The 16286-nt window shown below is 42.8% G+C and overlaps 1 protein-coding gene and 1 long non-coding RNA gene across 2 annotated transcripts in view; one reads left to right on the top strand and one right to left on the bottom strand.

Annotated features, from left to right (window-relative positions):
* Positions 1-9598, bottom strand: part of LOC127212330 (uncharacterized) — a 58638-nt gene extending 49040 nt beyond the window's left edge. The window contains exon 1 of the long non-coding RNA XR_007833539.1: positions 9559-9598. This is a non-coding gene — a long non-coding RNA (uncharacterized LOC127212330). The remainder of the gene's footprint in view (positions 1-9558) is intronic.
* A 1479-nt stretch (positions 9599-11077) lies between these two features.
* Positions 11078-12146, top strand: Smim15 (small integral membrane protein 15). The gene is made up of 2 exons (XM_051172357.1): positions 11078-11101; positions 11879-12146. Exon 2 carries the CDS (start codon positions 11904-11906, stop codon positions 12126-12128), a length of 225 nt encoding a protein of 74 aa, XP_051028314.1. The 5' UTR covers positions 11078-11101; positions 11879-11903; the 3' UTR covers positions 12129-12146.
* Positions 12147-16286: the final 4140 nt, after the last annotated feature.

The raw sequence follows: 16286 nt of genomic DNA, 5'->3' as shown, positions 1-16286 counted from the left end.
TTTGTGGTAGTATTAGTACGCTGAAGGGTGAGTCCAGGCTAGAGGCTGGGATCTGAGTTGATAAGTCAGAAACAGTCCACAGTCATTCTCCAAAAGCCATCTGGGTTAGAGGGGAGCCTGGCAAATTGATGGCTTCAGCCAGGAACATCTCTCCTCCATCTTTTAGGTCTTAAAATCGGTGCATGAATCTCTCTTTTTCCAACATACACTTTTGTGTCTGATCTGTCTTGGAACAAGAGGCGGTTTCAGTTTTTATTTGGCTCCATCATGATAGCCTTCAATGCACAGAACCAAGCAACCGTTAATACCCAGTCCCAGGTGTATGCTCCTGGTTCCTGCCAGAACATGTCAGCTTGTCTTAGCTGGGTTGTGCTGGGATTTAATCCTAGCGATTGGCTTGGGAGCCAGGAATGGAAGTGAAAGGCAGTTCAGGGAGGGAGGCAAGAGGCCTTTTTTCCTAGCTGGCAAGCCTGCCAGTTAAACCAGAGGGAGTCTAGGGTACCAACCAGATGACCTCATCCCATGTTCAGGGTCCTTTCTATCTTCGTTTCAACAGATTTGCTTAATTTTTTGATGCTCAGATGTGAGTGGGGTGCTGTGTCTCTCAACAATGAGCTCATAAGCCGCAGTTCAGCTAGATCTGTCCTGTTTCAGGTGCTGAAGGCCTCCTTATTAACATAAGCACAGGGCTTCTCACTTTTAGCTACTAATAGCTTAACTGCCATTTCTCATGTCCTTTCTTTAGGACTCCAACACAGTATCCAGCCATTCTGTTGTCTTTGTGGGCACCGTTCCCACTCTATTTTCCAAGTCCTTGTGTCCTTACACCTACTAGTCTTTACTCCGCTGGGACACTGTCCCCGGTCAACATAAGACGCAGTCTTTTTTTTTTTTTTTTTTTTTTTTGTGAGACAGGGTTTCTCTGTGTAGCCTTGGCTGCCCCGGACTCACTTTGTAGACCAGGCTGGCCTCGAACTCACAGCGATCCACCTGCCTCTGCCTCCCGAGTGCTGGGATTAAAGGTGTGCGCCACCACGCCCGGCTAAAAGCTGCAGTCTTATGCCAGGGACCACAAATGTCCCATGTACTAAAATTGGTCTCAGTGTTGTTACCTGAGGAGATGCCAAGATGGAATTATATGTGTAGGGTTTTTGTGAGATGGGAAAGGAGCTGGGAAAGACTGGGCAGTTAATCACTTGACTGTTCAAGTGTGACCCCAAACCAAGTGACAGGGAAGGTACTGTAGATTACCAAAGGAAGGCTTAACAAAACAAAGGATATAAGCTGGGTATTAGAGGAATTTTATGTGTAGAAACAGGCTGGCTTGACCATTTTTGATATGCTTAGTTAAGGAGCTGAGAGAATCAAGGTCCTGACAAGGCACAGTGATGGATTTCAGAGTAGAGCTGTTGGCGGTCTCTACAGTGTATTCTCCTAGTAGCTCCATTGTTCCAGCAAATGGCAGTTCAAACCAGGCAGTCTGGGTCCAAAGTCTAGACTCTGAATCACTGTCCTGTAAAGCATCGCAGAACTGCAGAGATCCCCAATAAATTGGCCTCTATCACACTGAGAGTTTACACGGGAGCTTGGCCAGTCTATCAGTCTTTAGGCTTCTTTAAGGCTACGGTAATTCTTTCTATTGTATGTATACATGTGCGTTCGGGGTGGGGGGGGGCGGCACATTACAGATTAACGTATATGGACAAATTACATATGCATTTGATATACACATGAATAATTTATAGAACCATATGTGGCTTTAGTTTCCTGAAGTATAAAAGGGGTTAGCAGATTGGAAAACAGATGAAGAAAAAGTATTTCCTGGACTGCTTATAGAGTAAGACGTGTCCCTTGCATGCACACTAAGATGGTCAGGAAATGGTGGCTAAGCATTCATACTTTCTAGAGTACAAAAATCTTAAAATTAAAAAAGTACTGACAAAAGTTCACTTTCCACTACTATCAAATCTTCTGTAGTACAAAGCATAGCAACATTTAATTCTTTTATAATTTTCTTAAAAATGTTAGAAATAATTTTCTATCGTTTTTTTCAGGAATGCTCTTTTCACTTAGGTTGTGTTAACACATATTTATAGCCTAAGAGAGGACCTTTGTGTTCTAAGATAGAGTCTCAAATAGCTTTGAACTCCTGATCCTATTTCCACCTCAAAATGTCTATAGGTATGCACAAGCTTAAATGAAGACCGTAGTAAACATCAGCTTCTTAATGATCCGCGTAAACATCCAATAATCAACACACAAAAGAAATTCTATGGAATGCAGTATTTTTTTAATTGAAAAAAGGGTCATGTTTACTCATCAGTTATTTTACAGAAAATAGACATTGTTACTATTAGTTTATGGATATGGGAACCAAGGTACAAAAATATTTGATTTACTTGCTCCACAAGAGAATATAAACTGAAATATTAAATCAGATACTCAAATACTTATATTCGTTAACAATATAATTCTAAATTGCAATGTAATCTTACAACAGAATATCCAAAAACAGATTTGAGAAGATAATTTCAAGAATACAGATCTGTTTGAAGGCAGATATTATAGCGCATTATGTGTAACGCAGTGGAAAACTAATGTTAAAAATACAAAAGTCTGAATTCAGACTGTTCCACTTTTTTTTTTTTTTTCCGAGACAGGGTTTCTCTGTGTAGCCTTGGCTATTCTGGACTAACTTTGTAGACCAGGCTGGCCTTGAACTCAGAGATCTGCCTGCCTCAACCTCCTGAGTGCTGGGATTAAAGGCGTGTGCCACCACGCCCAGCTCTGTTCCACTTCTTAAATTGGGAGGTTCCAAAGCATAAAATGTGAAAGAAGCCCATCTGTAAGTGATGGGCTAGTAAGCTTTCTTTATAGCCTGACACATTCAATGTTTCTTTACTCTTAAAACTAGATTCTAAATATATACTTTACATTGGGGGGGGGGAGTAAGGACACAGACTGGCTTTCAGAATTAGACATTGAGAGGGGCAGTGATGATATCGTCTGTTCTTTAGTTCTGAATTTAAATGAGTGGTTCTTAATGGCTATAAGAGTAAAAAGTTATGGTCAGAAGAAGAGTTTGAACAGCAAATAAGTAGTTGTTACACCTCAGGGGTTTCTGTAAAGTTATGAAATGTCACACTCCTCTTAAAGTTAACCTGTACCCCCGATCCCTTACTTAACAAAAGACTTAGGGTGCCTACTCTATGAGCAAATGTTATGCAGGATGCCTACTCTAGGAAAATATATTCTTCAGAAGAAATGTGAGCTGGGCGTGGTAGCTCACTCTTCTAATCCCAGCACTTGGGAGGCAGAGGCAGGCGGATCACTGTGAGTTCGAGGACAGCCTGGTCTACAAAGCGAGTCCAGGACAGCCAAGGCTAACACAGAGAAACACTGTCTCGAAAAACCAAAAAGAAATGTGGAGGCTTGGTGTGGTGCTCACTTAGGACATATCAAGTTAGGATGAAAAATCAACATGAATTTCAATTTGGCTCAAGTTTCTTGACAGTCAAATCCACCAGACACAATTCAATCAAAGAGTGGCTTTAAAAAACCTTTCTTATAATCACATTCCAAAACAGACAAACAAACAAACAAACAAGTCCTCTAATAAAAACCCTAAATGGGACTTTAAATGTCCTGATACTAACATTCAGAAAATGTAGCTAATTTTAAAAATTCATATTTAAGCCACATGCTTATACGCAGAAGCTGAAGTGAAGGTAGTGGTCTGGGCCCACTTCTGTCAACAAAGGGTTTACATCAAAGGCTTCTAATGCACGGATTGGCTTTCCCAATGGGAGAACAGTTTCTATGTGTAACTAGGAAAATCCAGCAGAGAAATGAAAGGCATCTTGACATGGCAGCCAAGCTGACTCATTTAGGGACAGGACTATTACCTGAGCATCAAGATTCAGGAAGAAAGTGTGAGACCTCAAACTTTAACAGGATGATAGCCCATGGCATTGCAGGGATTTCCTAGAGCATTTCACTCATCCTAAAAGGAGTCCTCCAACCAGCAGACACTTGCTTGCTGCATGTGCAGGGCATTCAGGAAATGAGGAATTATGAACAGCATTAATAACAGCAGGCATCCAGTCTTCAGCATTATGTGAACAAAAGTCTATAAATGGCCCAAGTCAGCAATATACAACTACCCGTACTGACTGAAGAAGAGAAAACAAAAACATCAATCTCCCTGCCCTAGTTGGTTAAAAAAATATATGAAAATAGCCCTGGCAGGCAAGGAATCAAGAATGGCACCTGCTATGTACTCTGCTTCTCCTGCAATCCGCACTGAGAATGTAAAACTGAAAGATACCTAGGAAGGGCATCCAGCCTGCACACACACCGTCTTCCCGTTTCCAACATCTGCACTCAGATCTCTACTCTAGCTGCTCTTATCTTACGTCTTAGCACCTACGGTCTAGAATGAGTTCTTTTTATCTTTATCAGTGAAAATGATGAATCACTACTTTCCTTCCTGTAGATAATTTTACATACTTGGAAAGCAGTAAGCAACTACATTTCTTTCATTAGTGAGATATAACCACAGTGTATTTATTGATCTACAAACAGCTTTATTAAGTTTTACACATAACCCCCCTCCCTGGGCACCTTTTATCACTTTCAAAAATCTTCCAGCCCCTCAGCACTTTAACAAACTTCACAAACGCCCAGGATTTAATTTACTTACTTTGTTCCAACACTACCTGTTATGTGAGTAACACTATGCCCTGAAGTCAACTATTTACAACAAGAGCAGGTTTAAGACCAGGGACGGCCAGTGTGGCAGTACTGTGTCGTGGTGTGAATGAGAGGGCCCAGAGGCTCGTATACTTAAATATTTGGCTCCCAGTTGATGGGCTGCTTAGGAAGGAGTAAGGCGGGCAGCCTTGCTGGAAGAACTGTGTCCCTGGGGGTGGGCTTTGAGGTTCCAAAAGCTCAGCCAGGTCCAGACTAGCTTATTCCCTGCCTCCAACTTAGGAGTTGGATGTGAGCACTCAGCTGCTTCTCCAGCACCATGCCTGCTGCAGCCACACCCCCTGCCACCATCCGGGCCTGCAGCCACACTCCCTGCCACCATCCGGGCCTGCAGCCACACCCCCTGCCACCATGCCTGCCTGCAGCCACACTCCCTGCCACCATGCCTGCCTGCAGCCACATCCCCTGCCACCATGCCTGCCTGCAGCCACACCCCCTGCCACCATGCCTGCCTGCAGCCACACCCCCTGCCACCATGCCTGCCTGCAGCCACACCCCCTGCCACCATGCCTGCCTGCAGCCACATCCCCTGCCACCATGCCTGCCTGCAGCCACAACCCCCTGCCACCATGACTGTGGACTAAACCTCTCAAATAGTAAGCAAGCCTCCAATCAAATGCTTCCATGTGCAAGTTGCCTTGGCATGGTTTTTCTCCATACCAGTAAAGCAACAACTAAGATACTTTGTTTCAAACAAACGAAAACATTAAGTTACAAAGGGCTAAGGGTATAGGTCGCACAGACAGGACTAGGTGCTTGCCTGCCTGTGTCACATACCTGGATTCAAGCCAGTACTGCAAAAACCAACACGTCAATGTTCATATTTTTGAGGCAATTAATTTTGTAGTTTACATTCTAGTGGGAAAGGACAGGAAGCCAGTAATGAATATGAGCCTGAGGAGCGGTGGCAAGCAGAGCAGTCAAGGTGTGGAGGTCATCTGTGGGGAGGCAACACTTGTGTAGCAGCCCCCTTCAAAGGCATTAGTTGCAAAGGCATACAAGGAATCTCCCAAGAAATCTTCAACTATAGGGCTAATAAAAACCAACAACTACGACCACCATTTTTAGGTCTGACCTCACCCCTGCCTCCCAACCCCGCTGTGACTGCCAGCATCTTTGCCTACTGATCGTCTCCCCAGCCCACAGATGATAATCTTGGATTATTCCCTACTGAGCTCCTTGTTTGTCTCTTGAGCACTAGTTCTGTTTTTCACAAGCTCCTTCACTGATGGGTCTGTGAATTTAAGTCCTATATCTGTAATTTAAGAAAATATGCCTTAGTAACATTAGCTAATATTAACACTCTCAATACTGCCCAGTAACATCAAATAATGGTTAAAAATACTTATGACTAGCCTGGTGCGGTGGTGCACATCTGTAAACCCAGCACTTGGGGAGACAGAGGCAGTAAGCTGGAGGCCAGCCTGGTCTACAAAGTAAGTCCAGGACAGCCAAGGCTACATAGAGAGACCCTGTCTTAAAACAAACAAATAAATAAAAAACAGCAACAAAAAATACCTATAACTGAAGTAAAACTGTCTTGCCTGATAGATTCTAATGAATTTTTTTACAAAGATTTTGAGAGACTGCATAGACAAAAGATGCTGAAGAGAAACTGCCAGAGAGTAATTTACCCAGGAGAGGTGGCCACAGCAGGATGAGGCACCGACAGGTTGGTGGAGGAGAAGTTAAAGGGCTCTGCAGAGACAGACAGGTTATGCACAGGTCAATAGCAGCCTACCAGCAAGGCCAGGCAAAGCCTCCCCCAGCACACTAGCTTTTGAGACATGCTGCCACCACCTGGGCAGTAGATAGACTCCAAAAGCTTAACTTCACTTTGTTAAAAAACAAAAACAAAAACATTTTTGCCAAGTCTGTGAGCATGGATTTTGGCCAGGTATGTTTAGAATCCTGCTTTACTTTTTAAAGATTTCTGTTCCTTAACCATAAAATTGGTATAAGACACAAACCCTTGATGGGTGATTTAGTCTTAGGATTAACAACAGCATTGAGAAGTACCAGCCTCAGTACCTGTTACACAGAAAGTATTGACTTTTAAAATTTATTATTCTTTGGCATGCTCTTCAAAATCTAATAAATCCAATTAATTCTTAAAGTTACAAATATGCTTACTAAGAAATGCATTGTGTTTTGATAAAAAGCAAAGGAATGAAAATAAAAAATGGTATGAAATAAAACTTTCGGGATAAAAACCAATTCCATCAAAAGAAGTTAAATGTGTAGAGTTACTGCAGGGAAATAAGACCACGTGCAGGCCAGAGACCTTTCAGCATCTTTTAATCAGGGCAAACAATTAATTACTGCAGTAGGCTCTTAATCATGGCACACTTTCAATTTACGCATGGTCAGCATGAGATTTAACTTTGTAGTTACAAACGTAAAAGAGACTTTAAAAACCCATGAATCGTAGGCATTATCTTCTCAAGAGGAAAACAAAACAACAAACTTCAAATTTTGTTGTTGTTCTTGTTGTTGGTTTTTTCAAGACAGGGTCTCTCTGTGTATCCTTGGCTGTCCTGGACTCGCTTTCTAGACCAGGATGGCCTCGAACTCACAGAGATCTGCCTGCCTCTACCTCCCTGAGTGCTGGGTTTACAGGCATATGCTACCATGTCTGGCTCAAATTTACAATTTTTTATGGTTTTAGTAGATAGCAAACATTGTAGAGATTTTCCTTCAATTCAGAGTGAAGTAGGCGTGTCTCTCTCTCTTTTTTTTATCTTGAATGTCTCTCTCTCTCTCTCTTTTTTTAATCTTGAACACACAGCTCTTCCTAGTTGGTCTCCTACACAACTACCTTAACACCCACCACCTTCTCTTTGAGACAGGTTCTCAAGTAGCCCAGGATGGCTCAACCTCACTGTACAGACTGAGGAAGATATCAGCCCCCTAATCATCCTGCCTTCACCTTTGAAGTCTTGGGGTTACAAGTGTAAACTATTACACCTGGCTGAAACTTAACTTCTTAAAAACAAGGCAGAACTTATTACTTGTTATCTAAAAATGATGTTCTAGAGGACATTTGGGAGAGAATAGAAACCAAGCTAAGAGGACAATGGTCGTGGTTATAATAGCAACCAAAAGTAATGACCCCATTACTTGGGAGGCTGGGCCAGAGTTCTAGAGTTCAGGTTGAGGCTGGGCTCATAGCAAGACTGTTAAAAAAAACAAAACAAAACAAACAAACAAACAAACAAAAAACAAGCAAGCAAACCACTCCTCGTCCTTTCAGAAAGGATAAGGAGCCAGAGGACTGGCCAAATACAGACTAATTTCCTGACCTGAAGGAGCTCAAGTGACTCTAGAGGCCAACCAAGATGCATTCTAGATATACAGCAGGAAACGGCTCAGAGGGAGGGTTTCTGTAGGGAGGTCAACAGAGGCTCAAAACTGAATGAAGGACCAGTCCATGGTTTGGGGGCCTATGTCACTATCATCGTCGTCGGTTAAGGTACTGGGGCCCACAGTAAGGGTGTCGTCTCTGGCAACCCCTAACGCTGTCCTTGGGCTTGCACAAGCCTGCCTAACACACCAGAAGCCAAGTCTGTAAGATGTGAATGTGACGAGACAAAGTCTCCAATAGCTATTAGGCCAAAAAACTTGCTTCTCGCTCTCTGTCTTCCTTGCTTCCCTTTGTATATGTGTGCACTGTACGCAGTTTCCTCGGGTACTCCCTTCCTAAGGGCTCCCTTTTCTTCCCAAGACTTGTGAGGACCCTGGGTAAAGCAGAGCAACTTCCTGAGAGGCGGAACCTGTGAGAAAGCACCTACCCAAGTGAAAATGTCCTGGATGGAAACCGGTTAGGGGGTCCGCTTGTTCTACACACGTCTCAGGCATCCTTCAGGTTTTCACACACGAATAAGAAAACAACTGCCGCTAATACAACATGCAAACATCAGCATGTGCCCGAGGAGCAGTGTTTTAGATCGTTAGATTATCTGCCAAAGCCTGCTTCTTGGTAAACAATGGTTACTGTTGTTATCCTTGAACGTGAACTAGTCACACATGTCTTGGCTTGCTCCTCAAAGGGAACACTCACCGTCTCTCAGGAATAAAAACTTGCTTTATTTGGCACACAACAGTGAGGAGGTCTTGCAACACTCGCCAGAGGCAGCCAAACAGAGCAAGTAGTTTTCAGGCAAGCAATCACAAAATTTGAGCACCAACCAAACCAGAGCTAATCTTTCAGTTCCTGTAGATTAGGAGCCATACTTAACGCACCCCTTTCTGCTTGTTGACTTTTGAAGCCCTTTATTTATGTATTGGAAGAACAAGCACTTCTGTGGGATCTCTCTGCTCTGACAGTTTAATTATTGATAGTTTACTTTGGGCAAGTATCGACAATTCCTTTGTGGAGTAAGTTTTGCTCTTACATTAAAAACAAACAACTAAACCTCTTTCCCACAGCATGGCAGCATTTCCCCCTGGTAACAAGGTTCACTGGACACATCACCGCCAGGCTACTGCTTTGTTTTAGCTACTTAACTATTGTTCAACCATACTGCATGAGTGAGGTGTGAATTAGGAAACAAGTCAGTCCTTCCAAGACCCCCTCTCCCCCCTCTTCCCCCCGCCCAGAAGGTTCCAAGAAGTGTGCAGGCTGCACCTCGTTTCTTGCTGCGGCTCTTTGGCCTGAGTGTCCTCTGGCCACACGCCTCACCCACTCCCGGTCTTCTCGCCTTCCCCATTGTCCCACGCAGGACGCGAGGCCACGGTGCACCCCCCCCCCCAACCCGGCAGCGCACACGAAGCTCCGCGCAGCCTCACCTGTCGATGCCCCGAAACCACCACGCCGCGTCGCCCCGCCCTCCCGCCGGAAGCTTGCCCGCGACTTCCTCATTCTGCCCCGCCCAGCTCCGCCTGTGGGCGGGACTCGAGCGAAGCTGCTTCCGCCTTCCACCTTCCTTCCTGGCGGTGAGTGGGGGATGGCAGCGGGAGTTCCTAGGGTGTGCGGGTGGCCTGCGATGGCCTTGGCTGAGTGTGTGGGCTGCCCCGGCTCCCGGAGCTCCTGGCCGGCGAGTTCTGCTCCTCTCCGCTCGGCAAGGCGGCGCCCAGAGCCTCTGAGGCCGAGGGGTGACAGTGGACGTGGCCCGGGGCGAGGGGAATCCTAAGGAGGGAAAGTTAGAACAGACTGTAGGTAATAGAGCCGCCAGGGGCAGTTCCGGGTCCCCCAGGCTTTTGGCGGTGGAGGAGGACGCCTGAAAGTGAGGCCAGGTTGTTTGGTCCGAGACAGAGGTGCACGCGAGATGTGTGGTCCGTGGACGGTAACTTTGCCACAACCACGTCCCTAAGTCGCGCTGTTCTATTTGCAAAGTTACTTGTTTCCGCAGAAACTTGTGCTAGTTCGTTACTGGGCTGGAGAAAAAAGCGATCCTTCTTGCCACATTCTAACAAGTGGGTGAGGATGTTACAACATGGGTCAGGATGGTTAACGAAATACGAAGTACGTTAAAACTAGTGGGGTGGGTGGTTTTCTTGATGTGACGGGTTGTGGGTATTATCATTACTTTGGTAATCCTCTGTTTTCCTATAAGGAACACTGGTTGTACTACAGACCACAAAACCTTTAAAGAGTAAGGCAGAGCGTTTGACTTTGTAGTGAGGTACACTAATAAGTGAGTACAGTTCAAGCTTTGCACTGGGGGTGTTGGGCTGCAGTGGAGCACCTGCCTGGCATGCTGTGTAGGCCTTGGGTTGGATCCTCAGCAGTAGAGACAGAAGTTCAAGGTCTCTATGGGTATGGCACCTGCAACATGTCAGTGAGCCAGGCTGATTTTTTATAAGTGAGTGAAGGCCATAATCTTATTACGCAAATAAAAATTTAGTCAAATAATTTACTTAAAATACTCTGAGTTTCTAGTTGGGCGGTGGTGGCGCACACACCTTTAATCCCAGCACTTGGGAGGTGAGGCAGGCAGATCTCTGTGAGTTCGAGGCCAGCCTGGTTCTACAAAGGGAGTCAGAGCTGTCTCAAAAAACAAAACACCAAAACCAAAAACAAACAAAATGACTTTGTGTTTCTACCAATTAGGACTTTATTTTGGGTCATTTGCAAAGACTATAGTATTATAGAAAGATACTTTTACTTGTTATTTGTACTTATAGTGAATTTAGAGGTTTTTTTTTTTTACCTCATTCATTGTCATAATAGTTATGACTTAATTTTCCTCTTTTCCAGCCCATCCACTATATAGGATTTAAACCTCACCACCAGAGTGTATCGTCATACTAAAGAGAATAAGCGTCGGTCATCTGAATTGTGATTGGCTCACTGATAAGCGCAGGAGGAGTTAGAGATCTGTAACATAAGGTAGATGGTTTTTAAACTCCTACTTGAGATTTTAGGTGGCTGTGATACACAGTAAGCATTTCCCATCTAGGTGTTGCGCTTCACCCTATGGTCGAGCACAGGTTGATGGGAAACAAGAACACACAGGTCACCTCTGGGGCAAAAGACAAATGTCCTCTTTTTACCAGCCGACCCTCCTTTACCAACTCCAAAGAGAACAACCCAGTGTGCACAGCGCTCCCTGTGGATGTGTGCTCGCTGTTTTCTGTAGGTAGGGACTGTCAAAGCCGAGAGTCTGTAACCCAGCAGTCCGGTTTCTACTGGATGTATGACTGTGGATTTAGCATCATGGCTTCCTTACCTGTGTTCCGTAGCTAGCCATCTGTTTCCCCTTCTCTGAGAGAATTTCTGACGGTCTGGTTTGAGCCGCCAGACATGAAGTTTGATTTGTTCTTTTGTTAATTAGTACTTAGTGGATGTAATGAGCGTGCGGAACTCAGGATCCCTGTGTGTCTGCTTCGGCATCATTTGTCCTGAGTGTGACAGGCATGGAGAACATGCAGAATCCGGTCCAAATGGGCTTTACCTTCTGTAGGTTGACTATTTATGCTGCTCTATTTGGTTTTTTTCCCTAAATGGATGTAGTCTTTATTAAAATTTTACTAATGAATACTGAAAAAAAAAAAAAGCCGAGTGATGATGGAATTCTGATTTAATTGGATACGTTATAACTTTCAGAGTTTGATTAACCGTATAGTCTACTGTTTGTTTGTTTCTCCCTTCCCTCCATTCTCTAAGCTGCAGTTTCCTGCTTGCCACGAAGATGCTGGACATCAAGGCTTGGGCTGAGTATGTCGTGGAGTGGGCTGCGAAGGACCCCTATGGCTTCCTCACCACCGTTATCTTGGCGCTCACCCCGCTGTTCCTAGCGAGTGCTGTGCTGTCCTGGAAGCTGGCCAAGATGATTGAAGCCAGAGAGAAGGAGCAAAAGAAGAAACAAAAACGTCAAGAAAACATTGCAAAAGCTAAACGGCTGAAAAGAGACTGAAGGAGTGCGCAGCGGCTAGAGAAAACTCACCTGGGGGAACTCTGCAGCTTTGGAAGGACTCGCTAGAGTTCCAGTCGATTTCACGATAGTATTATTTAGTAAATTAAGTCTGACCGTGTAAGGAGTCATGTTCTGACTTTCAGGCGTGGATATTTGCTGGTATCTACTGACCAGTATTTAAGTTAGCATTTATCATACAGGTGGAGCATACCTAATGTGAAAATTCAAAACTCAAAGCACTGTAAAATCTAACACCTGTGTCAGACATGGTGCCAAGATTGGAAAACCCCACACCCCACTTTGTGATGGGCTGCAGTCAAAATACAGGTGCGATAGAAATACATAAAATTGTCTTCAAGCCATGAGGAATGTAAGTGAACCTGTGTTTAGATTTGGATCCCATCCAAATCTCTGTGTACCTGCTCCGGCATTACCAAATACTCTAAAATCTTGGAAAAAAAAAAAAATTAAAATTCTTGGTCCCAAGCATTTTTGTCTGCTCAACCTGTAGTAAAAATTCTTTAAGCTGACAGTCATTTGCCATTTTGGAGCTTAAAGTACTCAAGTGAAAATACCATAAAAGAGAAAAATGGTTTTCGACTATACATTCTATTTAAATGATAATGTAGAATGGGGTTCAGTTTGGACAGAGGATATTAGGAATGTAAAATAATGACTCTCTGAGATGAAAAGTTAACTTTGGCTTACAAGAGAATACAGTCTATTAATCACTATTTTAAAAATCATTATTTTTTGGAATGAAAGCAGTACTCTCTCAAAGTAAATTTTTATTAATGATTATGGCTATTTGCATTCTTCGAACTATATCTTTTAACACTGCTGGTAATTATCAAGACACTGCATTTTAAAACCTAAGTTTATATAGAGTCCTATTATCTTGACCATGGAGATAGAATACCACCTACTGGATAGAGTAACTTTTGTACTTGGAACACTGCCATTTGCTTAAATGAACTGTTAAGAAGAGTAACATGATTTAAAGCCAGCAGTGAGAATGCCGTGTGCTGTTGGTACCTTGGGTTCAGTTTTGTGAAATAGTTGAATGTCATGCTGATTACACAGACAAAAAATGACTTCTACTTTTATTCTGTTTATAACTAATACATAGTGATGTCCTGTTACTTTTTACTTACCCAGGTTCAAAGTAAAAATCATTATGAAGTCATTTCATAATTTAAACCAACTAAGGTTTAAATTTGGAAACGTTTTCATGGGTATGAGTGAGTGCAGGGATTGCACTAACATGGCAGAAGTACAAAGCGAGGAGGCATCTTTCACTGGTAAAACAGACAGGAGATGTAAGCATGGCTTTTCTAAGTGCACGGTCAGGTAACTATTCACTGCAGTATCTAACTGCTTGTTACTGTTTTCTGCACCTCTGATAATGAAGTTTAAGTTACAGTAATTGTCAAATGGTCTTAATAAAAATGAAACTACATACTGAAATAAATTTGATACTTTTTTATAAAGAGTCCCCAGTTTTTGTCTTTTTTGAAGGAGGTAATCATTTAAGTTATGTATGTCATGCAGGTTAAGGTTTTTAGAAAATTGTAATTTTCAGTCGTGGCTAAACATGCTAGGAATAGGATAGTATTTCTCAAAAGAAGCCGAGGGCTCCTGAGAATGCTGATGGGCCTGCTGTTACTTTTAGGTTATTAGTTCCTGGGTAGTCCCGCTTCGGCTCTAGGCACTAAAATAATTCAGTATTTACTTGTCAGTCAGGTGATTTTGATTGTATTATATTTATACAATACGGTATTTATCATTGAAGTTAAAGCTAAACTCTGGGACCACTGGTCTCCATGGTCTTCAGAGCCCACAGTTCAGATGCCACCAATTCCACACAGGTTGTAGTAGATTTTGCACATGGATGCATTTTAGTGTTAAAATACTGAAGCGAAAGACACAGGAGCTCTCCGACACTGAGGCTGGAGTCTCCTTGGTTTTCCTAAGTAAACCTGTGTGTTTAAGTCTGCTTTCTTAACTAATCTCAATGTCTTACTGTGGCAATTTTGTATTTGATGTAAGCTATTATTTCCTCAGCCTTTTCAAACATTGGTGGAAATTTTTTTGCATGAGATCAACAAACATTTAAGACATTGGGAACGGGTGTGAGTGTAAAGCAGGAATACTGTGAAATTTGGAATTCTTCAGAAAAAAATCCATCTTTATGATTTCCAATCCAAATAATAATCAACATTATTGTTGGAAGAATCTCATTTGTTATCCAGAATACTTTAAAAAAGAAATGCCCGCTTGCCACGTCTGAATTTCTGAAAACTAAATACAGTTGTTAACCCTTTTATGATTAGAAACAAGCTGACCTGCGGCTGTCTAAGCATTTTGCTGGAAATGACAGGAAATCTGCTTCTACTTTGGAATGAATGCTTTTAATATTCACGTCTGGCTATAGGATCACTCTGGTTTATTCTAATCTGGAATAAATATTTAAGGCCAGGCTCTGCATTTTTAACATATAATAGCCGATGGTCAGATATCAAAGCTTTGAAAGTGCAGGTGGAACCTGGACAAGTTTCTTTCCTTCGTCGTTTTTTTGAAATCTCAGCTGTTCCACAGCCTCTTCATGCTGTGGTCCAGAGACTATAAACAGGTTGAAAAAGTCGTCTGGCTTAAATGAACTCAGATCACGGTTTAAGCAACATGGTTAATGACATAGTACTAAAGGATCAATACAGTGGTAGCTGGTTCAAGGTGACTAAAGAAGGAAGCGAGAGCTGTCTATGCTAACGAAAGAATGGTGGTGATTATTTCCCCAATTATTCTTTAATCTTGAAATTATAACTACATCATTTTCTACTTCCCTTTCCTCCCCCCAAACCCTCCCATGTCCCACCTCCAACCCTTATCCCGGCCATGGCCTCTTTTTGTTACATACATACATACATACATACATACAAACGTGTGTAGGTATTCTTAAATACAACATGCTAAGTTCATATAGTTTCTTCTGTATATATACTTCAAATACAGGCATAGCTAGATTATATGAGCAAATCTTGGAATCAGAAGCTTTGTGTGTGTGTGTGTGTGTGTGTGTGTGTGTGTGTTGTGTCTGTGCTTTAGAAGTTGGCACAATGTTAAACCCATCATTGCTTAATTATCCTACATATATTTATAGCAGAGACATAGAAAACTGGAAGGATTTAGCTGTTAAACATATACTTAAGAGCCAGGTGTGGTGGCGCACGTCTGTAATCCCAGTACTCGGAGAGGCAGAGGCAGGTGGATCACTGTGAGTTCGAGGCCAGCCTGGTCTACAAAGCAAGTCTAGGACAGCCAAGGCTACACAGAGAAATCCTGTCTTGAAAAACAAAACAAATGCGCGCGCGTGTGTGTTTTAAGGTATACACAGTGTTCTTTTGTTAATGGGAACATTTTTCCTCTTGAGACTAAACACTTAAAATTGGTATAAACTGTCTTGAAAGAGACATCATAATAAACTTTGAAATGTTCAAATATAGCTAACTAAAAAATGCAATGTGGCAGGCAAGCTTTTGCTTAATATTTAAATTCTACTTTGAATGCTTCACTGCTAGGTAGCTTTAAAAAGTCAGAGGGCAGATGAGGCCCGGCACGGCAGCAGAGGCAGCGGGTCTCTGAATTTGAGGCTGGTGTGGCACACACAGTAGGACTTTGTCGCTAAGGCACAACAGGACCCCAAGACAACCAGGCTGAAATTATATCTTCTTATGAGGGCGATTCAAATGACTGTCCCTACACCACCTAGCAGCAAAACTCTTGCTTCCTTATTACTTACATTTTCTTTGGGTCGCATATTCTAAGTTCTCTTTTTGAAATAAGAATCCCCTCCCCCACCTCTCTGTTTAGCAGCTGTGAAAGCTCTTGTCCTCGTATTATCCGTGGTGGGCCCTGACAGAGCCTGCAGACCTAACATGTACATGGTACTCACAGTGGTATGACACTTGTAGCATGGCAACCCAAGGAGGGAGATGATGAGTAAATCAAGTGTAGGATTCAAATCTAAATACATTTAGGCTTCCATCCTTACAACGTCACAGAGTACATAGTAACTCAAGCTTTATGGAACACAAGAGTATATATATATATATATATATATTCAGGAAACAAAGTGGTCAACTTTTAACTTCTTTTTTA

This window comes from Acomys russatus, chromosome 30 (assembly GCF_903995435.1).
Source record: "Acomys russatus chromosome 30, mAcoRus1.1, whole genome shotgun sequence".
NCBI classification, from domain to species: domain Eukaryota; kingdom Metazoa; phylum Chordata; class Mammalia; order Rodentia; family Muridae; genus Acomys; species Acomys russatus.
Note: the sequence above shows the minus strand (reverse complement) of the source record. Positions and strands in the feature narration are given on the sequence as shown.